Genomic DNA, 25,922 nt, shown 5'->3' on the forward strand with positions numbered 1-25,922 from the left:
TTAAATATTCAGGAGCAGAGGAGAAGATTTTCAAAGAATTAATGCATTTTCACTATATAATCTATAGAGCCCCGCCCTAACACCAGAACCCCTGACCCTGGGGCCATGAAATTCACAATTTTTGATAAGGCACTTTTGCTCATCATAACTATGTACTTAGTTACTTTATTTAATACCCAGGAGCAGAGAAGAAGACTTTCAAAGAATTAATGCATTTTTCACTATATAATCAATAGAGCCCCGCTCTTACACCATGACCCCTGACCCTGGGGCCATGAATTTCATAATTTTGGAAGAGGCACTCTTGCTCATCATAACTTTGTACTTAGTTACTTTATTTAATACCAAGGAGCAGAGAAGAAGATTTTCAAAGAATCAATGCATTTTCACTATATAATCAAAAGAGCCCTGCCCTAACACCAGAACCCCTGACCCTGCGGCCATGAATTTCACAATTCTGGAAGAGGCACTCTTGCTCTTCATAACTTTGTACTTAGTTACTTTATTTAATAGCCCAGGAACAGAGAAGAAGATTTTCAAAGAATTAATGCACTTTCACTATATGATCTATATAGCCCCACCCTGGGGCCAGAACCCCTGACTCTGGGGCAATGAATTTCACAATTTTGGTAGAGGGCTCAATGCTTATTACAATGAAGCCAACAGTTTGACTGCTTGATGTCCAGGAGTAAATTAAAGAAGAAGATTTTTAAAGAATGCATTATTTTTGGTGGTTTTAGCCCCATCCCTCAGGCCCCAGGGGGGCAGGGACCATGAAATTCACAATTTCTGTTCCCCTTCACCCATAGATGCTATATGTCAAATTTGGTTGAAATTGGTTAAGCGGTTTCCGAGAAGAAGCTAAAAATGTTCAAATGTTAACGCACGACACACGCCGACGGACGAGAACGGATAGCAATAGGTCACCTGAGTGACTCAGGTGACCTAAAAAATAGCTTGTTGCATCGCAGAATTAAAAATTGTCAATTATATACTTCTAAACTATAAAAATAAATTTATTAATTCCGATTTTTCCTACAATATAATACAATTGAGCACATTTCAGCATATTTCTAAAATCTTACTTTGATGGGGGTACAAATATGCCTATATATTTCATTTTCAATTTTTAAATGCCATAGGCCCAATTTCTTTTTAAATAGCTACCTAATTGCAAGTTATACTTTTTAATCTGAGTTATGCTTCATGAACCGTGAACAGTGAAACGGCTGATAAAAAGCGCCTACTGTTACAACCTAGTTTATACAAGCATAAAATGGGCAGCTATTAAATTTATCCTTTATAATCTAATTTTCTATCAATTAGTATAAAAATACGAAATTTCCATTTAAGGAGGTTCGATCCTGAGCCTTTGAGCAGATTTTGGTCTGGACCTTTATTTCTAAAATTCTGCATCATTTTTAAGTTCTAACATTAAATTTGGATTCTACAATGCAAATTAAACTATATCCAATGAAAAAAACGTGATTAAATTCCATTCAAATAGGATTAAGCCAGGAACTATATTTTGTGGCGGAAGGTTTTTTAGAAGAAAATGATCAATTTTTCCCTTTTAAAGTATATACAGTACTGATAAGTTTAAATTCCTATTTTTCCATGCTGGTTGCACACAGAGCTGTTTTTTGCACTGAAATGTTTTATTCTGGTTCTGAAATATCTATTAAATTATTTCTTATGAATTCTTTCATTATATTGTGACAAATATAGTAAATATATTCTGAAAGTCCAGGAAAAAATTGAGCCAATTTTAACATAAAATTAACACATTTTTAGTAATATCTAAAAATTTACATCATAGACACCCACTTTTGTTTTTCTTTTCTGAATATATAAGATAACTTTGATCAATCTGCTTAAATTCAGCAAAAGTTTAAGACTTTAAAATAATTTTCCTGCTTGTTAAATTTTTAATGCCAGAAAAATCACATTTTCTGAGTGCAGAAAGGTCAAATAATTGATTATGCGAAGCAATTTGAAACTTTTTCTTAGTCACAATTTTAATGTGTCTTTTTTCAAATAGGCTAATAGTTTATTTTGTCCCATGATTTATTTGAATAAAAACATTGGAGGGAAAAGGTCGAAGATGTGATTTTTGATTAAGACAAAAATTTCAGTGCAAAAAGGTCATATTAAATGTACTGTAGCGCCAAAAGAAGCATATTGACCCCCATTTTTTGTTTTGATTTTTAATTAAGCTATATGTGTAGGAACTAAAAATATACTTGACCAAAAAAGTTTAAGACTTTAAATATCAGGATCCAACCTCGTTAAAAAAGCCTTCATTTTGTACAAAGTCAAGCGGGTTGATAGGTTTTTGACGCGTCACATATTGTGACGTAGGCACCACGAGTTATACGTGATAGGAATGAATATAGGGTGTTATAGCCAGAATTAAACCATTGAATTTTAAAAAGATTCTTTTTAACTCCACTTTCACATAAATATCAATTTCTTACGAGCTTTAAACAACCAAATAAGAAGTGATATATGGTAACTACATGTACTATAATACGTCTAAATGTATCTTCTACGTGCCAACTATAGCATTTCTTTATCAGTGCAATGCAAAATGAAATATCATTCATATCTTTCCCATTTAAATGAATAAGTACCTTCTCCCAATATTTACTTTTTTCAGAGAATGATATTTCATAGTAGCATATCTTGGTCAAACAAACACATTTTATCTGTTATTTATAAAATATAATATAATTTTCATATTGTTTTCTCTCTTTTCCTGTATTTTGAGAGTGTGTCGGGAGAACAAATATATTTTAATATAAGAAGGCATGGATATTTTTGCCCCTTTCATTTTAAATCACTTCAAACGGGGAAAGGAAAGAATCAAAGGTTAATAAATTTTATGTTAATATATAAGTTAATTAAAACAAGGATTAAATCTTGGAGCCCTAACCATTCCTAAATAAGATTTTTAAAATTCCATCGCAAAAATATCCACCTTTTTCTATTTTGTTGTTTTGTTTGACCTAGATCAATCGAAAGAAGAGAATGACGTGAAAAGCAAAAGTCGTGACGTCATGCATTCACCATGAGCAAGTACAACAACAGCACCAACAAAAGCAGCAGGCTCTGGTAGACCGACTCCCTGTCTGAGCGGGACTGGAGGGAGGGGAATCGCCCGGGGTGGCGTAACTGGATGATCTGTGGTTTCCTATACGTATATCGTTTGATGTTGCAGAGGGTCTTCGCATAACAGTGGTCATCTATAAACAAAAAAAAAAAAATCATCAAATTTTAATTTGGATCTGGATACGGATTGGGAACATATGCTTTTCTTGAACGTGATTGTTTTTCTCTGTTCCTTTGTTAATCTCATTAAACAAATACAAATATTCTTCCAAGCGTTCTTTTTGGTTTGTTAATTAAGCATCTTCTAAGTGTAATGTTCCCATTCCCACATGATTATGCACAATGAAAAGATCGTCATTGTAAAATATGAAATAATTTAGGTGCATAATTTATTGATTTCAAATTTAAAAAAAAAGTTTCTTGTTGTTCTCATGGCTTTGACATCCATTTTGGAAATATTAAACCCCAAAGACTTAAAGAGAAACTTACGCTTCAATTATGCAACTTATAATATCTTTAGAAGAAAATGTTGATTGTTGATTGATTGTTGTTTCACGTTCCATTCGAGAATTTTTCACTCATATAGAGACGTCACCATATACCGGTGAAAGGCTTCAAATTTAGACCTATACTTGGCACTCAGAGCCATTTAGCAGTGAGGGTTCTTTATCGTGCCAACGCCTACCGTGACACTGGACAACGGTTTTTAAGGTCTCATCCTAGAGAACCGTAATTTTTTGTAATAGACAACATTATTTTGTTATTTTTCTTTCCAAAAACTGATAAATTGATCTACCCTCATCGAGAACGCCAACTCTTTATCTTTCCATAACTGGAATGACATTGATAAATTTTCTTTTAATAAATTTGAGATAACGCGTAAATAGATAAAAAAAAATTGAGAAAACCTTTCCTGAAAAAAAAAAAAATAACGCACCATATTACATAAAAGAAGAAAGGCTCAGGGGCCATATAGCCGATCTAAGCAACAATAGCCAACTGACTATACTTTGGCCAAAGTAGCTTTACAAAATCAAATACAATATAAATAAAAAAAAAAAACTTGTATAAAATGCATAAATAATTTTTTCATACCCCTTAATACTAATCAAATGACTGTGAAAGAGGCCATTATATTGTGCGGGAATGAAATTTTTTTCATACTTCTAAATACTTATCAAATAACTATAAAATGACCATCATATTGTGCAGGAAAATCATTTTCAATGAGGATACAGACTTGGATCCATTTTGTCGCATTTCTCGTACCCCTAAGGGTCATATTTGATTTCTTTTTTCGAAAATTCTAAATACAGTAAAAAATATAAGGAAGTCCTTAATACATTGAATGCTTTAAGTCACTTATCGACCCCTACATTTACCGAACTTATTACAGACTGGATAAAAAAAGGAAACGAAATCGTGCTATTAAACAACCATTCCTCCATTATTTCTAAAATACCCATTTCCCTTTTATAACATTTTACGAACACCTTGAATTTGGGAACTAGACACCCCTTAAAAACCTTTAAAACGTCTAAATGAAATATATGGAGATAACGAACAGTATTCAAGCTCAAAAGTCCATTATACAATACAAAATAGGAGCAGAGCAAACACGGACCTCCAAACATCAGAGGTGGGATCAGGTGCCATGGATGAGTGAGCATCCCCTGCCGACCGGTCACACCCGCCGTGTGCTCCTAGTCATGATCGGGAAATAACGGAAAAATCCGTCGACAATTCAGTGTGTAAATTAGTATGAAAAACGTCAGTCAGCATTTGACTCAATGATAAATTGTATTTGCTGACAAGGTCATTGTATCGACCATAGAACTTACGAAATGATGACTTTAGACGAGACAGCTGATATTCTTGTTTCATCAACTTATTTGTCAATAATTTACCTCGTTTTAGAAATTGTACATACGTAGAGCATGCTCTTGCGTATCGAATCAACTGAGAGATATATACCCCGTATGCAGGTGATGAAGGTATATTGCTGCATAAGTAAGGGAAGTTGACGATTGAAAAGTTAAAGTCATCACGTTTATCATAAAGTTTGGTTGTTAGATTACCATTAACGTCTTTTTCAAGTAAAATATCCAAATATGAAACAGATGTGTCGGACTCTGTGGTATCTTTTATCTCAAGTTCACCAGGATATATCGTATCGACATAAGAATGAAAATAGCCATTGTTAATTGACAATACGTCGTCGATATATCTAAATGTCGAGTTGAAGGCCACAGCAAGTGATTTCTTCTTTTCACGTACAAGTTTTTGGACAAATTCTGCTTCATATGAATACAAAAAAGGTCTGCTAATAACGGGGCGCAATTGGTACCCATAGGAATTCCAATAAATTGTTGGAAGACCTGGTCTCCAAATTTACGAGTTCCATTTTTATTGAAAAAGCAGCTGTCAATGATATCAAAAAGCCTGGACTTTAATTTATCGTGGGGAATGGTTGTGTATAAAGTTGAAAAGTCGTAAGTTTTTAATCTGTTGATTTTGGTAAAATCTTGTGATTTCAAATTTTCCAAAAGTTCCTTGGAATTTTTAAGTATCCACATCTGATTTACACCACTTCTCGAATATATTGTTGCACAGTACTCTTGAAGTTTCTCCTTCACCACTGTTAATATCTTAGTGAGGAGTAAAGATAGAGGCTTGGTTGAACATTTACTGGAACCCGCTATGTGTCTTTGCTTGTAAGGATTTTTACGAAGTTTCGGAATCCAATATAAATATGGTAATTCGAATTCATTTTGGTTGTTTGGAATATTAAAAATATTCAAAACTGACATATGATTTTGAAGAATTTCTTCTTTAGAAAGGGAACTATGAGTATAAGTTGGATTACCACTTGTAGAATTAAATCCAAGTTCCTCTAAAATACATTTAATATAATGAGCCTTACAAACAAAGACAATGTTGTTACCTGCTTTGTCAGCAGGGACCAGTACGTACTGATCATGTAATCTATCTAATTCTATTTTCACTTCTGGATTACTGAATACAGAAGGATAGATGGTTTTCATATTGCCTCTCAATCTTTTAATGCGTGATTTTAACATACATCTGATGCATTTAATCCATTCTGACAAAGTGTCAAGGTCTTCTTTTTCATGTCTGGCCCATCGCCTGGCGTAGTCCTCTACAGAATCCATAATATTTATGAAATTCTTACGCCAGTTGAAGGATCTGGGTTCCCTAAATTTAGGACCTTTTAAAATTAGTGATATAAGATCCTCATTCTTAACTATATTTACGTCACCAGTAATAACGTGCCCAGCAGGACTATAGTTATAGGGCGAAGAAGAACATGAACACGATGGAGGATTATGTTTCAGATATTCGATATCCAGGCCCTGTAAAGTTTTCTTGTAATTAAAAAGTTTGGAAGCAATAGTCGATGTATATTTGTAGGAAATACAAGGTGTAGTCTTTAACTTGAAATATGGTGGAATACAAGACTGGACCCTTTTGTGATTCAGGATATTACTTATATTAACCGCGTCAATTCCTTTGTTGGCATATTGAAGTTTAAGGAAAAAACGGATTGTTTTAGCTGCATTTTCTTCAGTAAAACGCGGGGGTTTAAAAAGCCTATGATTGGCAATATCCATAACTACAGATCCGAGCCTATATTCTGGTGTCGAGGAATCAAAAAATGGACTTTCCTTGACCTTTTCAAGAAGACTATTTAAAAGTTTCAAAGGGACAGAGTAAAGTTTGGTGCGAATATGATGTAACCCTAACTGTTGATTTACGTAAGGTAGTAATGAATCAAAAGAGACATCGTGTATTAAAGGTTTATTGTAAGACCGATGTCCATGACTACGCTTACGTCTCTGTGTATGGTTAAAAAGTCCCATCACATTTACATTGTTACACCGTGGACTGGAAAGATTTCCAACACTATCGACATTGTCATTACATCTTAAAAAATCATTACATCTTTGTCATTAAATCTTAGATCCTGAGGTGACGTCATCACCGAAAAGTTATCCAACCAGGTTCAAATAATTATTTATCATACCTAAAATTTGCAAGAATATTGAACAAGCCGTGCACAGTTTTTTCAGAGTGCGTTAATGTGGTCGATATTAACACATTTTGAAAGATTTTTTTTTCAAAGTGCGTTAACCTGGTTCCAAATTTAACGCACTTTGAAATTTTTTTTCAAAGTGCGTAATTTTTCAAAGAGCGTTGTAACAGACCCGTGACTTTCACTTCTAGTACAGAGAGCTTGGCAAAGGAACAGGTACTATCTATGTTTACGTGTTCAGTTTGACACGGCGCGGCGAACGAGAATCGGACGGTCCGGGCCTTCCGAACACGAAGGAACGCCCTACCACCAGGCTTCCGTGATCGGTAAGAAAAAGTTGAGATTTGAATAAAAATCCTTTTTAAGTAGAACTACGAGGGGTGATCAAAAAGTTCGCGAACTAATTGAATTGCTTCCATAAAAGAAATAAAATTAGGTTTCAGTGTTCATTTTTTTTTAAAGTAGTCCTCTCCGATTTTAATGCCCATCTGCCACTAGGGCTGTGTATTGAGCAAAGTATTTCGATACGATACGATGCGATATTTCATAAAGCGATATGCGATATATTGGATTCTTTAAAAAGTCTATCAAAAAAGTCTTGTATATCATTTAATCCATACATTTGATAAAAACTGGGTGTTTTATTAGCAAATTGGAAGTTCATGTCTCACTGTATTTACAAAGTACACTTCAAATTCAAACTTTCAATGATTGTAAAACTAACATGTTAAAATATAGTTGTCTATGTATTTTGTAATAGTTATTTAAGATGTGCTATCTCCTTAATGTTTATTTCATTATTGATCACTTTTAATTCAAAACAGTTAAAAATAACCTTTGCTGACTGAAATTCCCAACTTTTTCACAGAATTATAAGAAAAACTGCCTGCCCGATACGTATTGGAAGTTAATTTTCGATACGATACATTCCTGAATATTCGATACGTATTGATTAATCGATATATTGACACAGCCCTATCTGCCACCGTTCTGCCCATGAGCGAATCACGTGATCCAGGCGGTCACGTGACATGCTCCGTAGCGTTCTGTTCAAAGAAGTTTAAAGATTTTTCCGAGTCTTATACTTCTTACCATGAAAGTTAATTTTTAAAACAAGAACAGTCCATTTGTCAGAAATGGCTAAATCTCGACAATAGGATGGGTGGATAAGGATATCCTTTCCCAGAATGAGCATGGTGACCATCAAAACCCGAGTCATCTGTCTTTGGAGCGTCATTTATCCAATGTGGATAAAGCATGGGCGCCTTCTTTATATCATATCTGATATGTTTAAAGTCTGAAGTTAACGATATTTTAGGGATTTAATAATTATATTATTGTTAAGATATTCAACTATTTGTCTAACTGTAACTTGGCGATCTTTCATAACAAATTGCTCAACTAAGGACACATCTCTTCCCCAGCTTGCTTGAACTGGGCAACAGAACAAACATCATTTTTAACCATCTCCCTTCCTTCACTAAAACAATCAATCCTATTAATGATTGCACTTCTGGCAAGTCTTTTGTCTTCATAAACCTTGTTCAAATTATTTTATGTTACTGCAAAGGAATTTCAAAGATATACGAAAAACTCGATCGAGTACGCAACCATTTTTTGTCACAAGTCATCTATATATAGACGTCATTTTCACATTCTGACGTCACAAACATGGAGCAAAACATCACATAACATTGCTATTTATAGAACATTTGTACGACTAAATGTATGCCAAATTTCATTCTGATCTGAATTGTGGTTTTGTAAATATAGAGATAGTTCGCTAACTTTTTGATCACCCCTCGTATGACAACAGTAATTATGTTTGTCCGACTGATTCCATTTTTTTTTTTTTAAATCAGTTTGAATTGATGTAAGGAATGATCCCTGAAAGCTTGAAAAGAATTGGATTGACATGTAAAAAAAGAGAGTTTTAAAATAGTAATATTTCTCCTATTTCCATGGCAAAGATTTCCATTTTAATTTTTTTTTAAATGTTAGACTTCATTATCATTTCTATCAAGATTGTTCAAGCCAAGTATAAAAAAGTTGTGCAGACAAAATTTAAAAAAAAAAAACGGGAAAATTACAATATGTCACCTGACTTCGGGGTGACATAATAAAATTCAACATCATCCTCATTTTCATCAAAGCCTGCAGTCAATTCTATGTACACTAAATATACATATACATGTATGCATCAAACAGTATGTTCTGTGGTGCGAAGAAAAGGCCGGGAATATAATTAAGCAAGATTACGTACTAGATATGTGTACTTATAGCAAGAAGATCTCATGACGGCGCTTTAATCCATTTTACTGAATAATTTCATGTACAGGAGAAATATCAGAAGTGGGTCAGGAATCACTTATTCTTGACTCCATTTTCCTAACGCTCAATAATCGCTAGGAGTAGAGACTAATCGAACTAAGATCCGACTATGTAACATAAGAGTAGATCGAAAGACAAGAATATCTACGTATTGTCTTTAATAATTAAAAAAAATGTACCATGGTGAAAAAGCAACTCAGCAGCACAAATATGTCACGATATTTCTAAATAAAATAGAATAGTTTATTTTTCAAGGGGTAATTTCAGATTATTTTTACTGTGTTCTTAATTTGGCCTCGAAAAAACCTAGGTACATTTAGGAACTGTTACTGATGGAAATAAAAGCATTCTTTTTTTCTTTTCAACAAAATTTATAAATCCTCTAATGGATCACTATCCTCAGAAATAAAAGAAAATAACTTACAACTACCCAAAACCAAGAAATTCAAATCTTGCCTTACAGTACTACTCTACTTCGAAATAAAATTCTTGATTTACAATACTTCCAAATCTTCGTAAAAATACAAATTCTGACTATCAGCACAGTACCCAAACTTGGAAAAACAAATCATGGCTTACACCAGTATCCAAACTTAGAAATCAAAAAAAAAAAAAAAAAAAAAAAAAAAAAAAAATCAAAGTTTGACCCACACAACGGCACTCAAACTTAGAAATAAAAATCATGACTTACACCACTTAAACTTAGAAATAAAAATCATGGCTTACACCACCTAAACTTAGAAATAAAAATCATGACTTACACCACCTAAACTAAGAAATAAAAATCATGACTTACACCACCTAAACTAAGAAATAAAAATCATGACTTACACTACCTAAACTTAGAAACACAAATCCTGAAATACACCGCCCCTACCTAAACCTAGAAAGACAAATCTTGAAGTATACCACCACTACCTAAACTTAGAAATATAAATTTTGAAATACACCACCCCTACCTAAACTTAGCAAATGAAATATATGGAGATAACGAACAGTATTCAAGCTCAAAAGTCCATTAAAGAATACAAAATAGGAGCAGAGCAAACACGAACCTCCAAAACATAAGAAGTGGGATCAGGTGCCATGGAGGAGTGAGCATCCCCTGCCGACCGGTAACACCCGCCGTGTACTCCTTGTCATGATCGGGAAATAACGGAAAAATCCGTCGACAATTCAGTGTGTAAATAATGACCTAACAATTAGTATGAAAAACGTCAGTCAGCATTTGACTCAATGATAAATTGTATTTGCTGACAAGGTCATTGTATCGACCATAGAACTTACGAAATGATGACTTTAAACGAGACTGCTGATATTCTTGTTTCATCAACTTGTCAATAATTTACCTCGTTTTAGAAACTGTACATACGTAGAGCATGCTCTTGCGTATCGAATCAACTGAGAGATATAAACCCCGTATGCAGGTGATGCAGGTACATGCTGCATAAGGGAAGTTAACGATTGAAAAGTTAAAGTCATCACGTTTATCATAAAGTTTGGTTGTTAGATTACCATTAACGTCCTTTTCAAGTAAAATATCCAAATATGAAACAGATGTGTCGGACTCTGTGGTATCTTTTATCTCAAGTTCACCAGGATATATCGTATCGACATAAGAATGGAAATAATCATTGTTAATTGACAGTACGTCGTCGCTATATCTAAATGTCGAGTTGAAGGCCACAGCAAGTGTTTTCTTCTTTTCAAGATTTTGGACAAATTCTGCTTCATATGAATGTAAGAAAAGGTCTGCTAATAACGGGTAATTGGTACCCATGGGAATTCCAATAGATTGTTGAAAGACCTGGTCTCCAAAAACCACATAGATATTGTCAATCAGAAACTCAAGCATCTTTTTAATGTCACCTTCAGAGTACTTGTGTGTACAATCAGAATGTTTTTTACAAAATAATTTTGCAAATGACAAATGACAAGGTAAGTATATTTACGAGTTACATTTTTATTGAAAAAGCAGCTGTCAATGATATCAAAAAGCCTGGTCTTTAATTTATCGTGGGGAATGGTTGTGTATAAAGTTGAAAAGTCGTAAGTTTTTAAGCTGTTGATTTTGGTAAAATCTTGTGATTTCAAATGTTCAAATGTTCCTTGGAATTTTTAAGTATCCACATCTGATTTACACCACATCTCGAATATATTGTTGTACAGTACTCTTGAAGTTTCTCCTTCACTACTGTTAGTATCTTAGTGAGATTAAAGAAAAAGGCTTGGAGGAACATTTACTGGAACTCGCTATGTATCTTTGTTTGTAAGGATTTTTATGAAGTTTCGGAATCCAATATAGATATGGAAATTCAAATTCATTTTGAAAAACAAATCTTGAAATATACCACCACTACACAACTTACAAAAACAAATCTTGAAATACACCACCCCAGCTAACCCTACAAATACAAGGCTTGAAGTACCCCACCACTACCTTAACTTAGAAACACAAAACTTGAAATACACAACCCCTACCTAAACTTAGAAAAAACAAATCTTGAAATACACCACCACTACATAACAACAAAATAAACCTTGAAATACACCACCCTACCTAAACCTAGAAACACAAATTTTGAAATACACCACCCCTACCTAAACTTAGAAAAACAAATCTTGAAATATACCACCACCACACAACTACAAAAACAAATCTTGAAATATACCACCACTACACAACTACAAAAACAAATCTTGAAATATACCACCACTACACAACTACAAAAACAAATCTTGAAATACACCACCACTACTTAACCTAGAAATATAAATCTTGAAATACACCACCACTACCTAAACTTAGTAAAACAAATCTTGAAATACACCACCACTACCTAAACCTAGAAACATAAATTTTGAAATATGCCACCCCTACCTAAACTTAGTAAAACAAATCTTGAAATATACCACCACTACACAACTACAAAAACAAATCTTGAAATACACCACCAATACCTAAACCTAGAAACATAAATCTTGAAATAAACCACCACTACCTAAACTTAGTAAAACAAATCTTGAAATATACCACCACTACACAACTACAAAAACAAATCTTGAAATATACCACCACAACACAACTACAAAAACAAATCTTAAAATATACCACCACAACACAACTACAAAAACAAATCTTGAAATACACCACCACTACCTGAACTTAGAAACATAAATTCTGAAATATACCACACCTACCTAAACTTAGTAAAACAAATCTTGAAATATACCACCACTACACAACTACAAAAACAAATCTTGAAATATACCACCACTACACAACTACAAAAACAAATCTTGAAATACACCACCACTACCTAAACTTAGAAACATAAATTCTGAAATACAGCACCCCTACCTAAACTTAGTAAAACAAATCTTGAAATATACCACCACTACACAGCTACAAAAACAAATCTTGAAATATACCACCACTACACAACTACAAAAACAAATCTTGAAATACACCACCACTACCTAAACTTAGAAACATAAATTCTGAAATATACCACCCCTACCTAAACTTAGTAAAACAAATCTTGAAATATACCACCACTACACAACTACAAAAACAAATCTTGAAATATACCACCACTACACAACTACAAAAACAAATCTTGAAATACACCACCACTACCCAACTTAGAAATAAAAATCTTAACTTTCACCACTGCCAGTACTTTGATACACATGTATAAATCTTGACTTAGGCCGCTTAATACACATCTTGACTTTCACTACAGCACCCGAATTATAGTTATACACATATTGGCTTACACTACCCTAACTTAGAAATAAAAATCATTTTGACTTAACTTAAGAAGGTTAATTCAAAATATCGAGACATTATTGTAAAATTACATTTTTTTCATGGGGAAAAAATTTTAATGGCTTGAGGAAAAAATATTGGTTTAAAGGCATTTGATTCCGTGGTTGAAGTCGTGGGCCTCTTCACAAAAACAACGAAAAATAAGCCCCCTCGATGATTTTATAGTACAAAGCAAAGATCACAGCAATAACTTATCAATTTTTACGACAAGTATTCAATTAAGTATCAATGGCAATGAATTTATATGTAACGACATGCACACATTTTCTAAGGAAAAGTTGACGATTTTAAACAAAATATATTGCATTATTATACCTCTGTGATTTTTTTTATCTATACAAAAATATGATGAATAAACATGCTATTATTTCAAAACAACTCCTGTCGTGGAATAGTTTTTGTGCTGTTTGCCCTTGATGAAATAGATCACCGACTCCACTCCATTTCCCTCGCGTTTCATCTCGGATTATCCGGATCGTGACGTGAACGAGTGGAATATTCTGCGGTACGATAAAATACCTATTCTTTGGCCTTGGGAAATAGTTGCTGTCTTGGGGGACAATAAATTATTAATGTGTATCTGTTAATTTATTTGTTCTTTTTTTTTTTAATTTTGTTACATTACAAACGCTGAAACGTTGGCATCATTGCTAAGGTTTATGAACAGAAATTTTAAATTGTCCGTCCTGAATACATAAATACTGAATTGTATTTCTTACATATACGTACAGGTATGTTTTTTCTCTGAGCGGTAGTAAATTTTTTTAAGAAGATTTTATTACTTGCATTTAGAGAAATCTTACGATTGATTCCCGATACATTGGTTTGCACATGCGATCAAAGGCATTCAATGGCATCCTATCCGCTTTCAAATCGGAGTTTTAAGCAATTGATGAAATCAAGCACGCTCAAAAGGAAAACATTATAGATAGGATTTTTGTCACAGTGCACGTGCTTCCATTACATAAAATCTTCGATACTACTGTACTTTCTCTGAATTATCAGCGTATTTGGCAAAAAAAGCCATTCAAAGGAATACGATATAAATTATGATGTCTATGAACATTGGTGAGTTATGTTTATACAGGGAAAAAAGTATCATTCTGATCAGTATCAAAATGGTATTTATTTCACTTATTAAAACAGCAGTTTAACTATATGCTGAAAATTATTTGAGAGTGATCTCCCGTATATGAATTTGAATGCATTAATTGTTAGGTCTGGAGATATATTAATTGAAAAGACAGTGAACCCTCAGAATCTTGTGTTTTTTCCGAAAAGGAGAGGGGTGATGTCATTTAGGATAGTTTTTGGCAGAAATAAGGTTCTATCCAAAATATCGATAGTTTAACTTTAAAAAAGGTTAAATTTTTCCTACTTGAAAAAGGCTCATTGTGTAATGTGAAATATAATCCTTTCAGAATGATCTTTTATTACATTTTCTTTACATCAAATGATTCTGAGAGGCTTCTGTTGACTGTTGACTGTACATTGAATTCCATTTGCAATCTTAAGTATTTCTTTATTTCTTCCCTGTGATTTCCTGTGGAGTTATTACCATTTTTCTTCCTAGTGACTGACTACATGTATTTCGCAAAAAAAACTCAATGGATTTCAAAAAATTATTCTTTTAATGTAACAAACATTCCAATTACGTTCTCAAGAAAGTTTTGCGCTCGGTAAAGTTAAATTAGATATACGATGATTTATCCACCTTTGAATTACAGCAAAGTGGCATATATTTCTTAAGTAAACCCACAATGGAAAATCTGGTCTAAGATATTCTGTTTGATGATTATTTTTTTATCAACTGAATATGTATGATTTGGACCCCCAAGATATACACGTTTGCTAATATAAGCTTTGTTTGTGTGTGTGCAAATAATCTTAAAGGTCATAATATTTTGCATCTTTAAACTGCAAAATGTCAAAGAATCATTCCTTAGCAAACACATACGTACTTTAACAAAACTGATGTTAATATCGTTTAATTTTCCTCGTCACGATTTGCAATGACTTATAATTATATAGCTCTTTAGATAACTGCATATTAAAAACTTATTTCTATAGCGTATATTTCTAATAAGAAACACAGTATACTTTTCAAAAAGTGAGATATACAGGTCCTCTATCAGTGAAAACTTTGTGTAAGTCACTCCATCTGAAAGTATCATTGATACTTACCTTTCCAATGTATACTCAATGTATGTGTGTTAATCAGCAACTAATTATGAAACATGTTTAAATTTCATTGTTTCATTACATGAATCTGCATCATTTTTTGTTCACACTACTTTTGAAATATTACAATTACTATCAATATTATTAATGTATCCTGTATCGCTGCATTATGAATAAGTTCTTTCATGGTGTGTGGTTTGATATAATTATTTATCCAACAAGTTGTGTGCTTTTATAACCAAGCGCCTTGGCAAGGGGATAAAACCACAACGAGTTGGATAAAAAATCATATACAACTGCAAACCTTTGTCACACGTTTTACACATAGCTTTCTCGTGTTTTATATGTGTAAATCCACAATATTGGACTTGATCAAATTCACTCAAAATCCATCGTGATGTCACAATCGTGGATATAAAAAAAAGATATCCTATGAGTTATATTCACTGCATAAAGGGGTTTACCATGTGATAAATCATTCTATGTACAAGTGTACATGTAGTTTTGTTCATACTGACACAAAATAATCAGACCGTGATGCAACTTACCCTTCTCTGAACACAGGATGTCACATGGTTGCCACAAAAAATCCTATCCTCCTCTAAAGAGATGGTATCACTTGGGTGACATAATTATTCACAAACTGGTGCTCCCTACCCTTCTCTGGACACTCAGTGTCACACATGTGCTTCAAATAAAACCTGGTGCTTCCTACTCGTCTCTGAACGCACAGTGTCATCAAGATGATATGGGTGCCACAAATAATCACACAAACTGGTGCTACCTTCCCTTTTCTAAACACATAGTGTCACATGGGTGCCACAAATAATTGCAAACTGATGATGTACTTATCTTTCTCTGAAGAGAGAATAATATCATTGCTGCTACCTACCTTTTACTGAACACATTATGGAAGCCATTAATAATCACAAAATGGTGCTACCTACCATTACCTCAACAGTTTATCATGGGTACTATGTTGTTATCTACCTTTCTCTAAAACGAAAGACATGTTTACAAGAAAGAGTCACAAAATTATTCTACCTATCCTTCTCTTAAAATACAATGTCACTAAGGTGCCACAGATAATCACATACTGGTCCTACATACCTTTTCCTCAAAAGAATCACATGTTTGCCATAAATTATCACAAATTTGTGATACCTATCTTTCTCTAAAGAGATAGTACCACATGTTTATTACAAATAATTATAAACTGGTGATATACCTATCTTTTTCTGAAGAGGTAATGTTACTTTCGTTGGTTCTACTTTTCCTGAATACATACTCAGTATCTGTCACATGGGTGCTATATAGTATCACAAATAATTGCTATCTACCTTTCCCTCAATTGGATAACATAGGTACCTTATAAGTGACAAATTCTTGATATCTACTCGTAGGCATAGTCTCATATGGTTACCACAAATAATAACAAAATGTTGATACCTATCTCTCTCTCTTCAACAGTTTCATATAAGCGCTACAAATAATCACAAATTAGTACCACCTCCCTTCCTTAAATAGATAGTATCACATGGTTGCCACAGATAATCACAAACTTGTGAGATACTTATCTTTCTCTGAAAGGAAAGAGAGTCAACTGGGTTCCACAAATATCATGTAAATGTACCTTTTTTCTGAACAGAATCATACGGTTGCAAAAAATAATTAAAAATTGGTGCTACCTCCTTCCTCTGAAGAGATAGGATCATTTGAGTGCCACAAATTATCAAATACAAATGCTACCTACTTTTCTTTTAATATATAGTGTCACTTGGGTGCCACATATATAAATAAAAAACTGGTGCTATCTACCTTTCTCTCAACAGTGTCACATGGGTGCCATAAATAGTTACAAAGTGTTGCCACCAATCATTAACTGAACACACTGTGACACATGGGCACCACATATAATCATTTATTTGTTCAACCTACCCATCTCGTTTAAAAAAAAAACTAGCTACAGAACTCTAACTCTAGCTAACGCATATAAACAAAAAATAATACGTGAATCGAGAGAAAAAAAAGCACTTAGACCTGTATCACTCTGGTTTGTCTGTCCGAATTTTTCAACCAAAGATATACAATTCTGCGGGTATTAAAATACAATATCACAAGGGTTCCACAAATAATCACATTGTCACATTGTTGCCATAAATTATCATTAACTACTGCTACCCTTCTTCGAATAGTATCACTGTTTGACACAAATTGGCGGTACTTACCCCTCTCTTAACAAACGGTGCCACGTGTGCGCCACAAATGATCACCCCCGTAAGACAATTCCAATCAAAGGTAACAGCATTTGGCGGAAGCTCAGACATTGGACTGTCAACAAATACAAAATTTCACAGGTATTTATATGTCATATCATACTTGACAAATCGTGTGCAAAAATACTCAGCATCATTAACTTTACAGTATACAAATATCTTAAGCATTGCTCAAAACAAATGGTTATTCGATAAAAAAGTAAGCTTCGTGACAAAAGTATATGCCCAGTCTTTCATATATCGTAAAAAATTTGTCTTTACAAGTACATTACATATAAGTCTAAGACTTTATAAAGAGCTTTTTTACTTAGTTTCCATGGTGTCAAACAGCACTTGCAGATAGTATACTGCTATATTTCACGAGAAAAACCAAACAAGTCACCTTGAATTTCAAGACACATAACAAACATGAAGTAAGATTCATGTACATACAAAATAGGGTAAGAATGTATCTGAAAATGAAATTATCCATTTCGCATTGTCTAAAAACATTTTTAAAGAAAAAAATGTAATCAGTACTGCATAAACATCGCATTTTTAAAAATGCTACAGTTTTTTTTTTACACAAAAATAGGGCATTAAGGAAACTGAATCATTTCACCTGTTGCTTTTGTTCATTGTGTGAAAGTAAAGACTTATTAAGTAAACGGCGAATATATAATATTATAATGTTAAGTCATTCATTGGTGTAAACAGGTTGCTTGTTAACACATAAAATCTGTTAGTACGTTAATATGCAACAGCACTTCAACGTCAAAAAAATGCTCGGGTTGCAATTTTTAGGATTGAACAGTAGATAATCAGATTTCTTAATCAAATTCAAGTGCTATGCACGTTTCCTACGCACTTCACGTCTCAGTTTTCCGTCAACACGCCAAGAGCACCAAAAAGAACATTTGACATACTTCCTGTTAAATAACGTTCCTTCATTAAGAGTAGTTTTTCTGAATTAATAAATTGTGAGAACAATGGTTAGAATGAAGCACTCTGTGTGAATTGATCGTCTGCTTGACGAAACTAGAGATTTTTGGTGGATACACACACTTAACGCGCGGAAATAGTAAATCAATACAATTCACATTTTCGTAAGTGTACAAAGGGCTACATCAGAGAGAGAGAGAGAGAGAGAGAGAGAGAGAGAGAGAGAGAGAGATTTAAAAAAAATTCAAAACTCGAGAATTTCAGCAAATAGGTCTTTCAGTAAATCATTTTCAAAATGACAACTTACCTCGTCCATCCTAATGTCGGGTGTTAAAATTTGAACAATACACCTTTTTTTTAAAAAAAAAATATATATATATTTAATCTGAAAGGAAGCGTTTAACAAATTGTTTCCTTTTTTCTTGATATCGTCAACACGCTCTCTCACTCTCTTCGTTTCCGTCTCTTATCAACACACACAGGTTTTATATAAAAACAAAAATACACGCACAAGTGTTAATTATTCTAACGGTGTTTTTAAAATTAACACTACTTTGTAAATTACCGAGACTATTTGAACTTTTCAACAATGAGTATGCATATTATATATCTTTTTTTCTATCATTCTACATGATTATTATTATTAACATAGACTCTGTCCAGATCGATTTCGCTTCCTTTTGTGGTTGCACGTGTTCCGACTAGGGAAGTTCCTTCTAATCGATTTCATTACATAAACTGTAACTCATCAGATGTTAATATCCCAAGTATAATAAATAATGAAGTAAATGTATCAAAGTATGTACATTAGCTATTCTGATGAATGCTTAGTCTGAATTCTTAACTATATTCCAATCTACGTTTATTATTAAAATACGCTTTTTGAAGTTTGTGCGCTCTTGAAAAATGAAAATACAAGTAACAGCATAGGCGTCGGAAGCAAATTGAAAGGGGGGGGGGCTAATTGAAAGTGGGTGGTGGGGGCTAAACCAACGAAAGAAGGTAAGCCCCAATTTTCAATGCCTATATTAAATGTCTATCTTAGCAAAAAAAAAGGGGGTGGGGCTACCCCCCCCCCCGGGTTCCGACGCCTATGAACAGTATCTTTTGCATGCAACACACTAGAAATTTGGGCTTTGAAAACAAACAGGAAATCGATCAGAATTCTGGACATTTAATATTCTTCATTGTAGACTTTTTAAAATAATTTTTCTACAAGTCAAAAGATATAATCATTGCGACCTGAGATGGCAAATGCTTATTTAATTTTTTTTTTCATTTTTGCTATTTCTTGCTAACAATAACTTTGATTTTTATCGGTTTATAAATTACATCTATTTCCTTTGTTTATGTTTACTTTGCTTAACAAAACCCGTGTCCCTAGAAGAGAAGATACTAATTCGTAAACCTTAAGAATGAGTGAAAATAACATACTTGATATAAATATACCTTTTAACTTTGGGAAGTCCAAAAATAATCCAACAATGTTACTGGTACTTAAGAAAACATTCGATCAAACCATATTCCCACAAGGCATAGACGAGACTTTGAATGACGCGTGATAATAAGAGATTTCCTTCCTGCTGATTCTAATCATTTACCATTTAGGGAGATTTTTTTTCCTTTTATAGTCATTTGAATGATTTATTCAGGCTAATATATATACATGTATAGAGAGAGAGAGAGAGAGAGAGAGAGAGAGAGAGAGAGAGAGAGAGAGGATACTCAATGTTTTGTAGTTGAATGTAGAATTTATTTCACGAGTGGGACAGGATTTGTTGATATTTTCACGAGTGCGAAGTAGGATTAGAAATATCAAAAAATCCTGTCTCACAGTGAGACGGTTTAGTTCACTCGTGAGACAGGATTTTTTGATATTTTCATTCGTGTTTTGCACTCATGAAAATATTTTAAAAATCCATATCCAACTACAAAACATTGAATATCCTCTATATATGCGATGACTGTTCGGAAATTATTATTGAGACTTTTACTTTTACTCCATAAAGGAAAGAGATAAATTCATAAAAAAAGTCAACATTTTATCGAGAATAAATAAAAAATATGTGTAAAATTTCTAATTAATAGAACAATTAGATAAGGCCCGGTTAAATTATAAACTTGCATATGTGAATTGACCTGGAGCATTTAAACGTCATGCAAACCGTAGATATTTTCTCATGTTGAAACGATCGGGAAGCGTTAACTCTTCTTTCTCTGCAGGCGCGTATCTAGGTCCGGGGGGGGGGGGGGGGTAGGTTCCACCCCAGTCCAAAAAAAAAATTCCAACCCAGAAATTTCTTGACGAGCAAAAAAAAAAAATAATAATAATAATAATAAAAAAACAAAATAAAATAAATAAAAAAATAACCAAAAAAAAAAAAACCTTCCCAAAAGTATTAATTCCTTGACAAGCAAATTTCTTGACAAGCAAAAAAAAAGACCTATTTCGTGGTGGTGATGGTGAATGGTGAGGTCCACGTATTCTGGGGGGGGGGGGGAGTCATTTTTTATTTGCTTCAGTTTATACTATTAATAACTCTGCAAATTCCTTTAAAAAGAAAATAAAATGTCTGTTGTTGTTGTTACCCCATTGTAAAAAATTACATGAAGTGTCCTATAAAGGTTGACTTAGCATCGCGCAGTACAGATTTTTGCACCGTGGATCAGCGTTATTTAATCCGTAATAAATGATGGTCGTCCGGAGCCTTTGTTTTACGCTGGTTGAATTATTTGTAAGAAAAAATATACAAATGGAAAAAATCCTTAGACAAGTTTTTTTTTTTTTTTTTTTTTTTTTTTTTTTTGCATTCTTATTGTTTTAGTAGGTCGTTTAGTCTTGACAAGAGTTCTCTACAGCACTACACAAAATTTTAGGCATGTTCGCTGCGCCGCCTTGACGTCAAAATTCATTTTGTTGTCGTAATCAGATTTCTATACCGTGCTTAAACTTTTTTATGGTCTTCGTATTTCTGATCGAAATTCTATCAAACTTGCACAAAATGAAGTCAAAATAAAATTGAAAAATTATGCATATAGTTTGAATTACTACTCTTTTTATTACTATATTTTCTTACTATGGGTCCACCGATAGTTTGAACGTACATGTAGGTTTTACATATTCTCAATATCTGATTTCGTGACTGAGCCGGGTACCCGTACCATTGACACATTAATATACCATTGAAAAGAAGAAATAAAGTATTTGTAAAATATGTCTTGCTTTTATTAATTCTTAGTGTTTATCAAACGTATGTGCCAATTATCACCAAAAGGCGTTCATTAGAAAGAAGTCTTGATATTTCCTAACAGCCCTCGTATATTCTTTGTTAAGTACGCTTCAAATTGTCATACTTGTATTAATATTAAAATCATTATGAAATTTCCTTCTCTTGTCATGAATGTTTTGTTTGCTCTAAAGCAATGAGTCATTTACTTTTTCAGCAGGAAGTGGGCGCTAAATCTAGTGACCACTCTCGTATTCGAATAACGTTGCCTGTGTGTGTTCAATTTTACCATTACACAATTATTTAACACATTTTACACTAATATTAACATACAAATTTAAGAAAAGAACAGACCTAAAAGATTTACAATTATATCAACATACAAATTTTAAAAAAAAAAACAGACCTGATCTTAAAATTCTTTTATACATGAATTTCTTTAAAAATAGAATAAAGATTAACTTGCCTTTGCTTAAACCTCCAATAACGCTTGGGATGAAGAGAGTAAATTTTGTCCATTTTTACGTATTTTAAGTTTCTGTTTGAATATAATCCCGTCTTTTTCAGAGTTTTAAGAATGATTTGTATTACAGAACAAACAAGTGCGTGCAAAACTGCAGGAAAACGATTGTGTATCATCAAAATCCTTGGTGAAAATATCTCTATGATAACAATTGCACGTTTGATTTTTTTGGGTTAAAATTTGCATGTAAATAAACAATATTTCACGCTATAGTCTTTATTTACCACTCCTTTCATTAAAAATCTAGGTTCATTGAGGGCCTTTTTGGTCATGAATGTCTGAAAAATCAGAACTGCTCAATTTTATTTGCTTTAAATATTACTAATCTCTTGGACACCGCTGCATATCTGTTAAATTGACGTGATGTTCTCGCTTTTCGATGCATTTTTACTTCACGACTTGTGTCATTACTAGTTTTCGCATATCCGGAAAATTTCCTTGAAATGGCCACTATTTAATGCTGTTTTTCAATGTTTTGTATAAAGCCCAACCTCTGATCCAAAATATATACATGTAATAATTGTTATATATAATGATAGAACTGTTACTCAACATTATAAAACATGGGTTTATTTTTTAATCGAGGAGTGTGTTTATATTTTAATTCTTTGCTGAAGACATTCAAATACACCTATTTTCTGCAAAATTAAAGAATATTGCAATTTCACAAAGCCTGTTTTCCAATTATCTGGATTTCCAAAAGAAAACCTTATATAGGAAGTGAAAGCATTAAGTCTCTATAATGATGTTTGAAATGAGACATAGAGCGCCAGTCTATTAATTGTTATATGGACGGGACCATCTTATTCACAAAGTGAACATAGCTCCATTATCATTCATTAACATGTTTCTTATGAAAAATATGTAATTTCTTCCTGATAATATTAATGTCTGCAACCAGTCAACACCAATGTTGCTCTACAAATACTGAAGCGTCCAATCGCTTTCTTGATTTGTTTATTGATAACGGCTGAACATCAACATGAAACGTATAGACTCCTGACGAAAATCCCTCCACACAGGTACTCGATCCGATAAAAGGTAGAATTTTGCAAGTTTGTATATTATTTTGCTACTAAATATCTTTCAGACTTCTTAATCTCCCTTTTCCCAGAAATCACTCCATGATTGTTTGCTGTACCTCAAGAGCACCATAAGATATGTCAGATCTACTAGTCAGATCCATAGTAAATGAATTCCTCATTTTGTCATTAACCCTGAATGGTGTTTTTTTCCTCTTCATTCATTAAATTTTAAATTTACCCCCCTCCTCCCCACACACACTCCTTGTTCTATTCTCAAAAGTCAATTAATGATTAAAAAAAGGGGGATGAGTACATGTTTATTATCATTTATCTATGAATTCATTAAAATGTATATTTTTCCTCATTTTCAGTTCAATTGACCTTAAGTCGGATATTTTTCTGGGAACAGTCCTGTCAGGATTTAAGAAACTTAAACATATCTATAAAACATCTTGGCGTTATCCTTTATACGATGTTTTGTCCGAAGTCTCGAATATCATCAACATGAAAAAAAACAACACATTTTATATTTTAGTCATGGTTTTTTGTTTGATTTTTAACAATTTTATTCATAAAGAAATGATGATCGTGGTGAGTTTTGGATGAGAACACAGAGGTTCTACGAGTATTGCAAAAGAGATGGGTGAACAAGGCGTGCAAAATGCCTATACGTTTAAAAGTATAAAAGTCATAATCAATTTGTAAATTTAGCATTTAAGGTCAGACGATACGTTCCTCAAATATCTGTTATGTATATCTTCGTAACGTATGAAAAATATTCAAAATTTTAATTACATTCTGATTTCTAAACCAGTTTCTAATTGTCCTTTAAAAATCCAAACACTAACAAATTTGATATCTGCAAATTAATTTTTTTCCAAATGGATTATATAAGAAAAACTACCCTCTGGTATCTTGCACAAATGCCTGGTAAGGTACCTCAATTTTTTGTGAATAAACATGTTAAAGTAGCAATAATTCACTGACAAAATCTTGAAAAAAATTATATATTATTGAGGAACATATCGTTTGTCCTTAAAGTTCTTATCCTAGAAAGGTATGAAATTATGACAAACAAAACTTTTCCGTGTGAAATTCTCTCGGCAAAAATCATGCTCATGAATCAAAACAGTGATATTCTTGGGGTTTGAATCTAAACAAAAAATATTAATATTTTTTTCATCGAGACTAACACGACCACTACTCTATTCCGCTTAAAACAAATATCGGCATTTAAATAATGTTCATGATGTGACCTTTGACTAAATGGACTTCAAATATTTCTCGGAAAGATACTGTCGTGTCGCCCTTTTGAGTGACCGCACTTATTTTGGGAATTTGTCTAGCTCGCTCGCTTGTGAGAGACCCTTAGTTATAATGATTCTGCTTTTCGGCCACCAGGTCCAGATTAGGTTTGGGTGCACTGTAATAAGGAAAAGCAAAGCGTGGATCAAATTAAAAACAATGTTACTTAAAATAGTCATGTTGCAGATTTTATTTGACGAAATGAAATATGTCAGAAAGGACAATACTAAAGTTGTGTCATAAAAGTGTATTTTAAGTATATCGGGTCATTGCTCCATGTTTTTTAATCGAAGAATGTATATATCACGCATACTTTTAGTATAACCTTTCAAAAAATGGACTGAAGCTCCATTCATATGGAAAGAATGTGTTTTAGTATGAAGAATTGGTCATTTTTGTCCTCTTTGGTGTATGTATGAAAAATCATAGTCGAATAATTTCAATCTTTCTGAGGATGTTACGATTTGTGGATATTTTACATAAAGTATACGTTAATGTTAAATGAAATATCAAAGAAAAAGTGTGTCATTATTGAAATTTAATTTTTCAATTTCTTTTTCGTGGCACAATAGGCATTTTGCTCGCCTCATTCACTCATCTTTTGACGGTACATGTATATTCTACCCGGTAAATATCCTTGTCCATGATTTGTGTTCCCTGCGTTGCTTCTGATTGCTTGATTTTTCGTGTATCACAGTGTAAAGGACATCATTGTAACTTGAGAAGATTGGATTCTATCAATAATAATCGGATAGTCTTAGTGGGAAGCTTGTACTTGATTTAATCCTCCTCCGACTGAGATTTTATAGAGGTAACTTTTCAACACACTGGCCAATAGCAAATCAAAGGCACGGAATTTTTTATGCAAGGTTTTTTCAGGTAAAAGAAGGCATTAGAATGATGCAGAATCCGTATCGAGTACCGACGTTAGGGTCCAAAAATACACGTATAGGCCTAAATATGTCTCTAGTGATTTTTTCCATAAATAATTTATTTTCACTAAAAACTAAACAATACCAAAAAATTCAAATCATTCAAAAATATTTTGGTATGATAAAAACATAATCGAGTACTTCGGCATCTATTACGAAGGCATGGTATAAAAATTTTGACGACAAAAAATTTCAAGAGATCTA

At 33.0% G+C, this 25,922-nt stretch overlaps 1 protein-coding gene across 2 annotated transcripts in view; it reads right to left on the reverse strand.

Annotated features, from left to right (window-relative positions):
* Positions 1 to 25,922, reverse strand: part of LOC133206170 (regulator of G-protein signaling 17-like) — a 64,292-nt gene that overhangs the window by 36,108 nt on the left and 2,262 nt on the right. Inside the window, exons 2-3 of one of the 2 annotated variants that reach the window (XM_061342110.1) lie at positions 17,738 to 17,840; positions 3,094 to 3,245 (exon numbers count right to left, since the gene is read on the reverse strand). In XM_061342110.1, coding sequence (XP_061198094.1) covers positions 3,094 to 3,245; positions 17,738 to 17,836 — 251 coding nt within the window. In that variant the 5' untranslated portion in view covers positions 17,837 to 17,840. Of the gene's footprint in view, positions 1 to 3,069; positions 3,246 to 17,737; positions 17,841 to 25,922 lie in introns of both variants that reach the window. The other variant, XM_061342103.1, reaches the window with a different exon arrangement.

Source organism: Saccostrea echinata, unplaced genomic scaffold, assembly GCF_033153115.1.
Source record: "Saccostrea echinata isolate AGI-Se365-2 ecotype Australia unplaced genomic scaffold, CSIRO_AGI_Sech_v1 ptg000002l, whole genome shotgun sequence".
In the NCBI taxonomy this organism is placed as follows: Eukaryota; Metazoa; Mollusca; class Bivalvia; order Ostreida; family Ostreidae; genus Saccostrea; species Saccostrea echinata.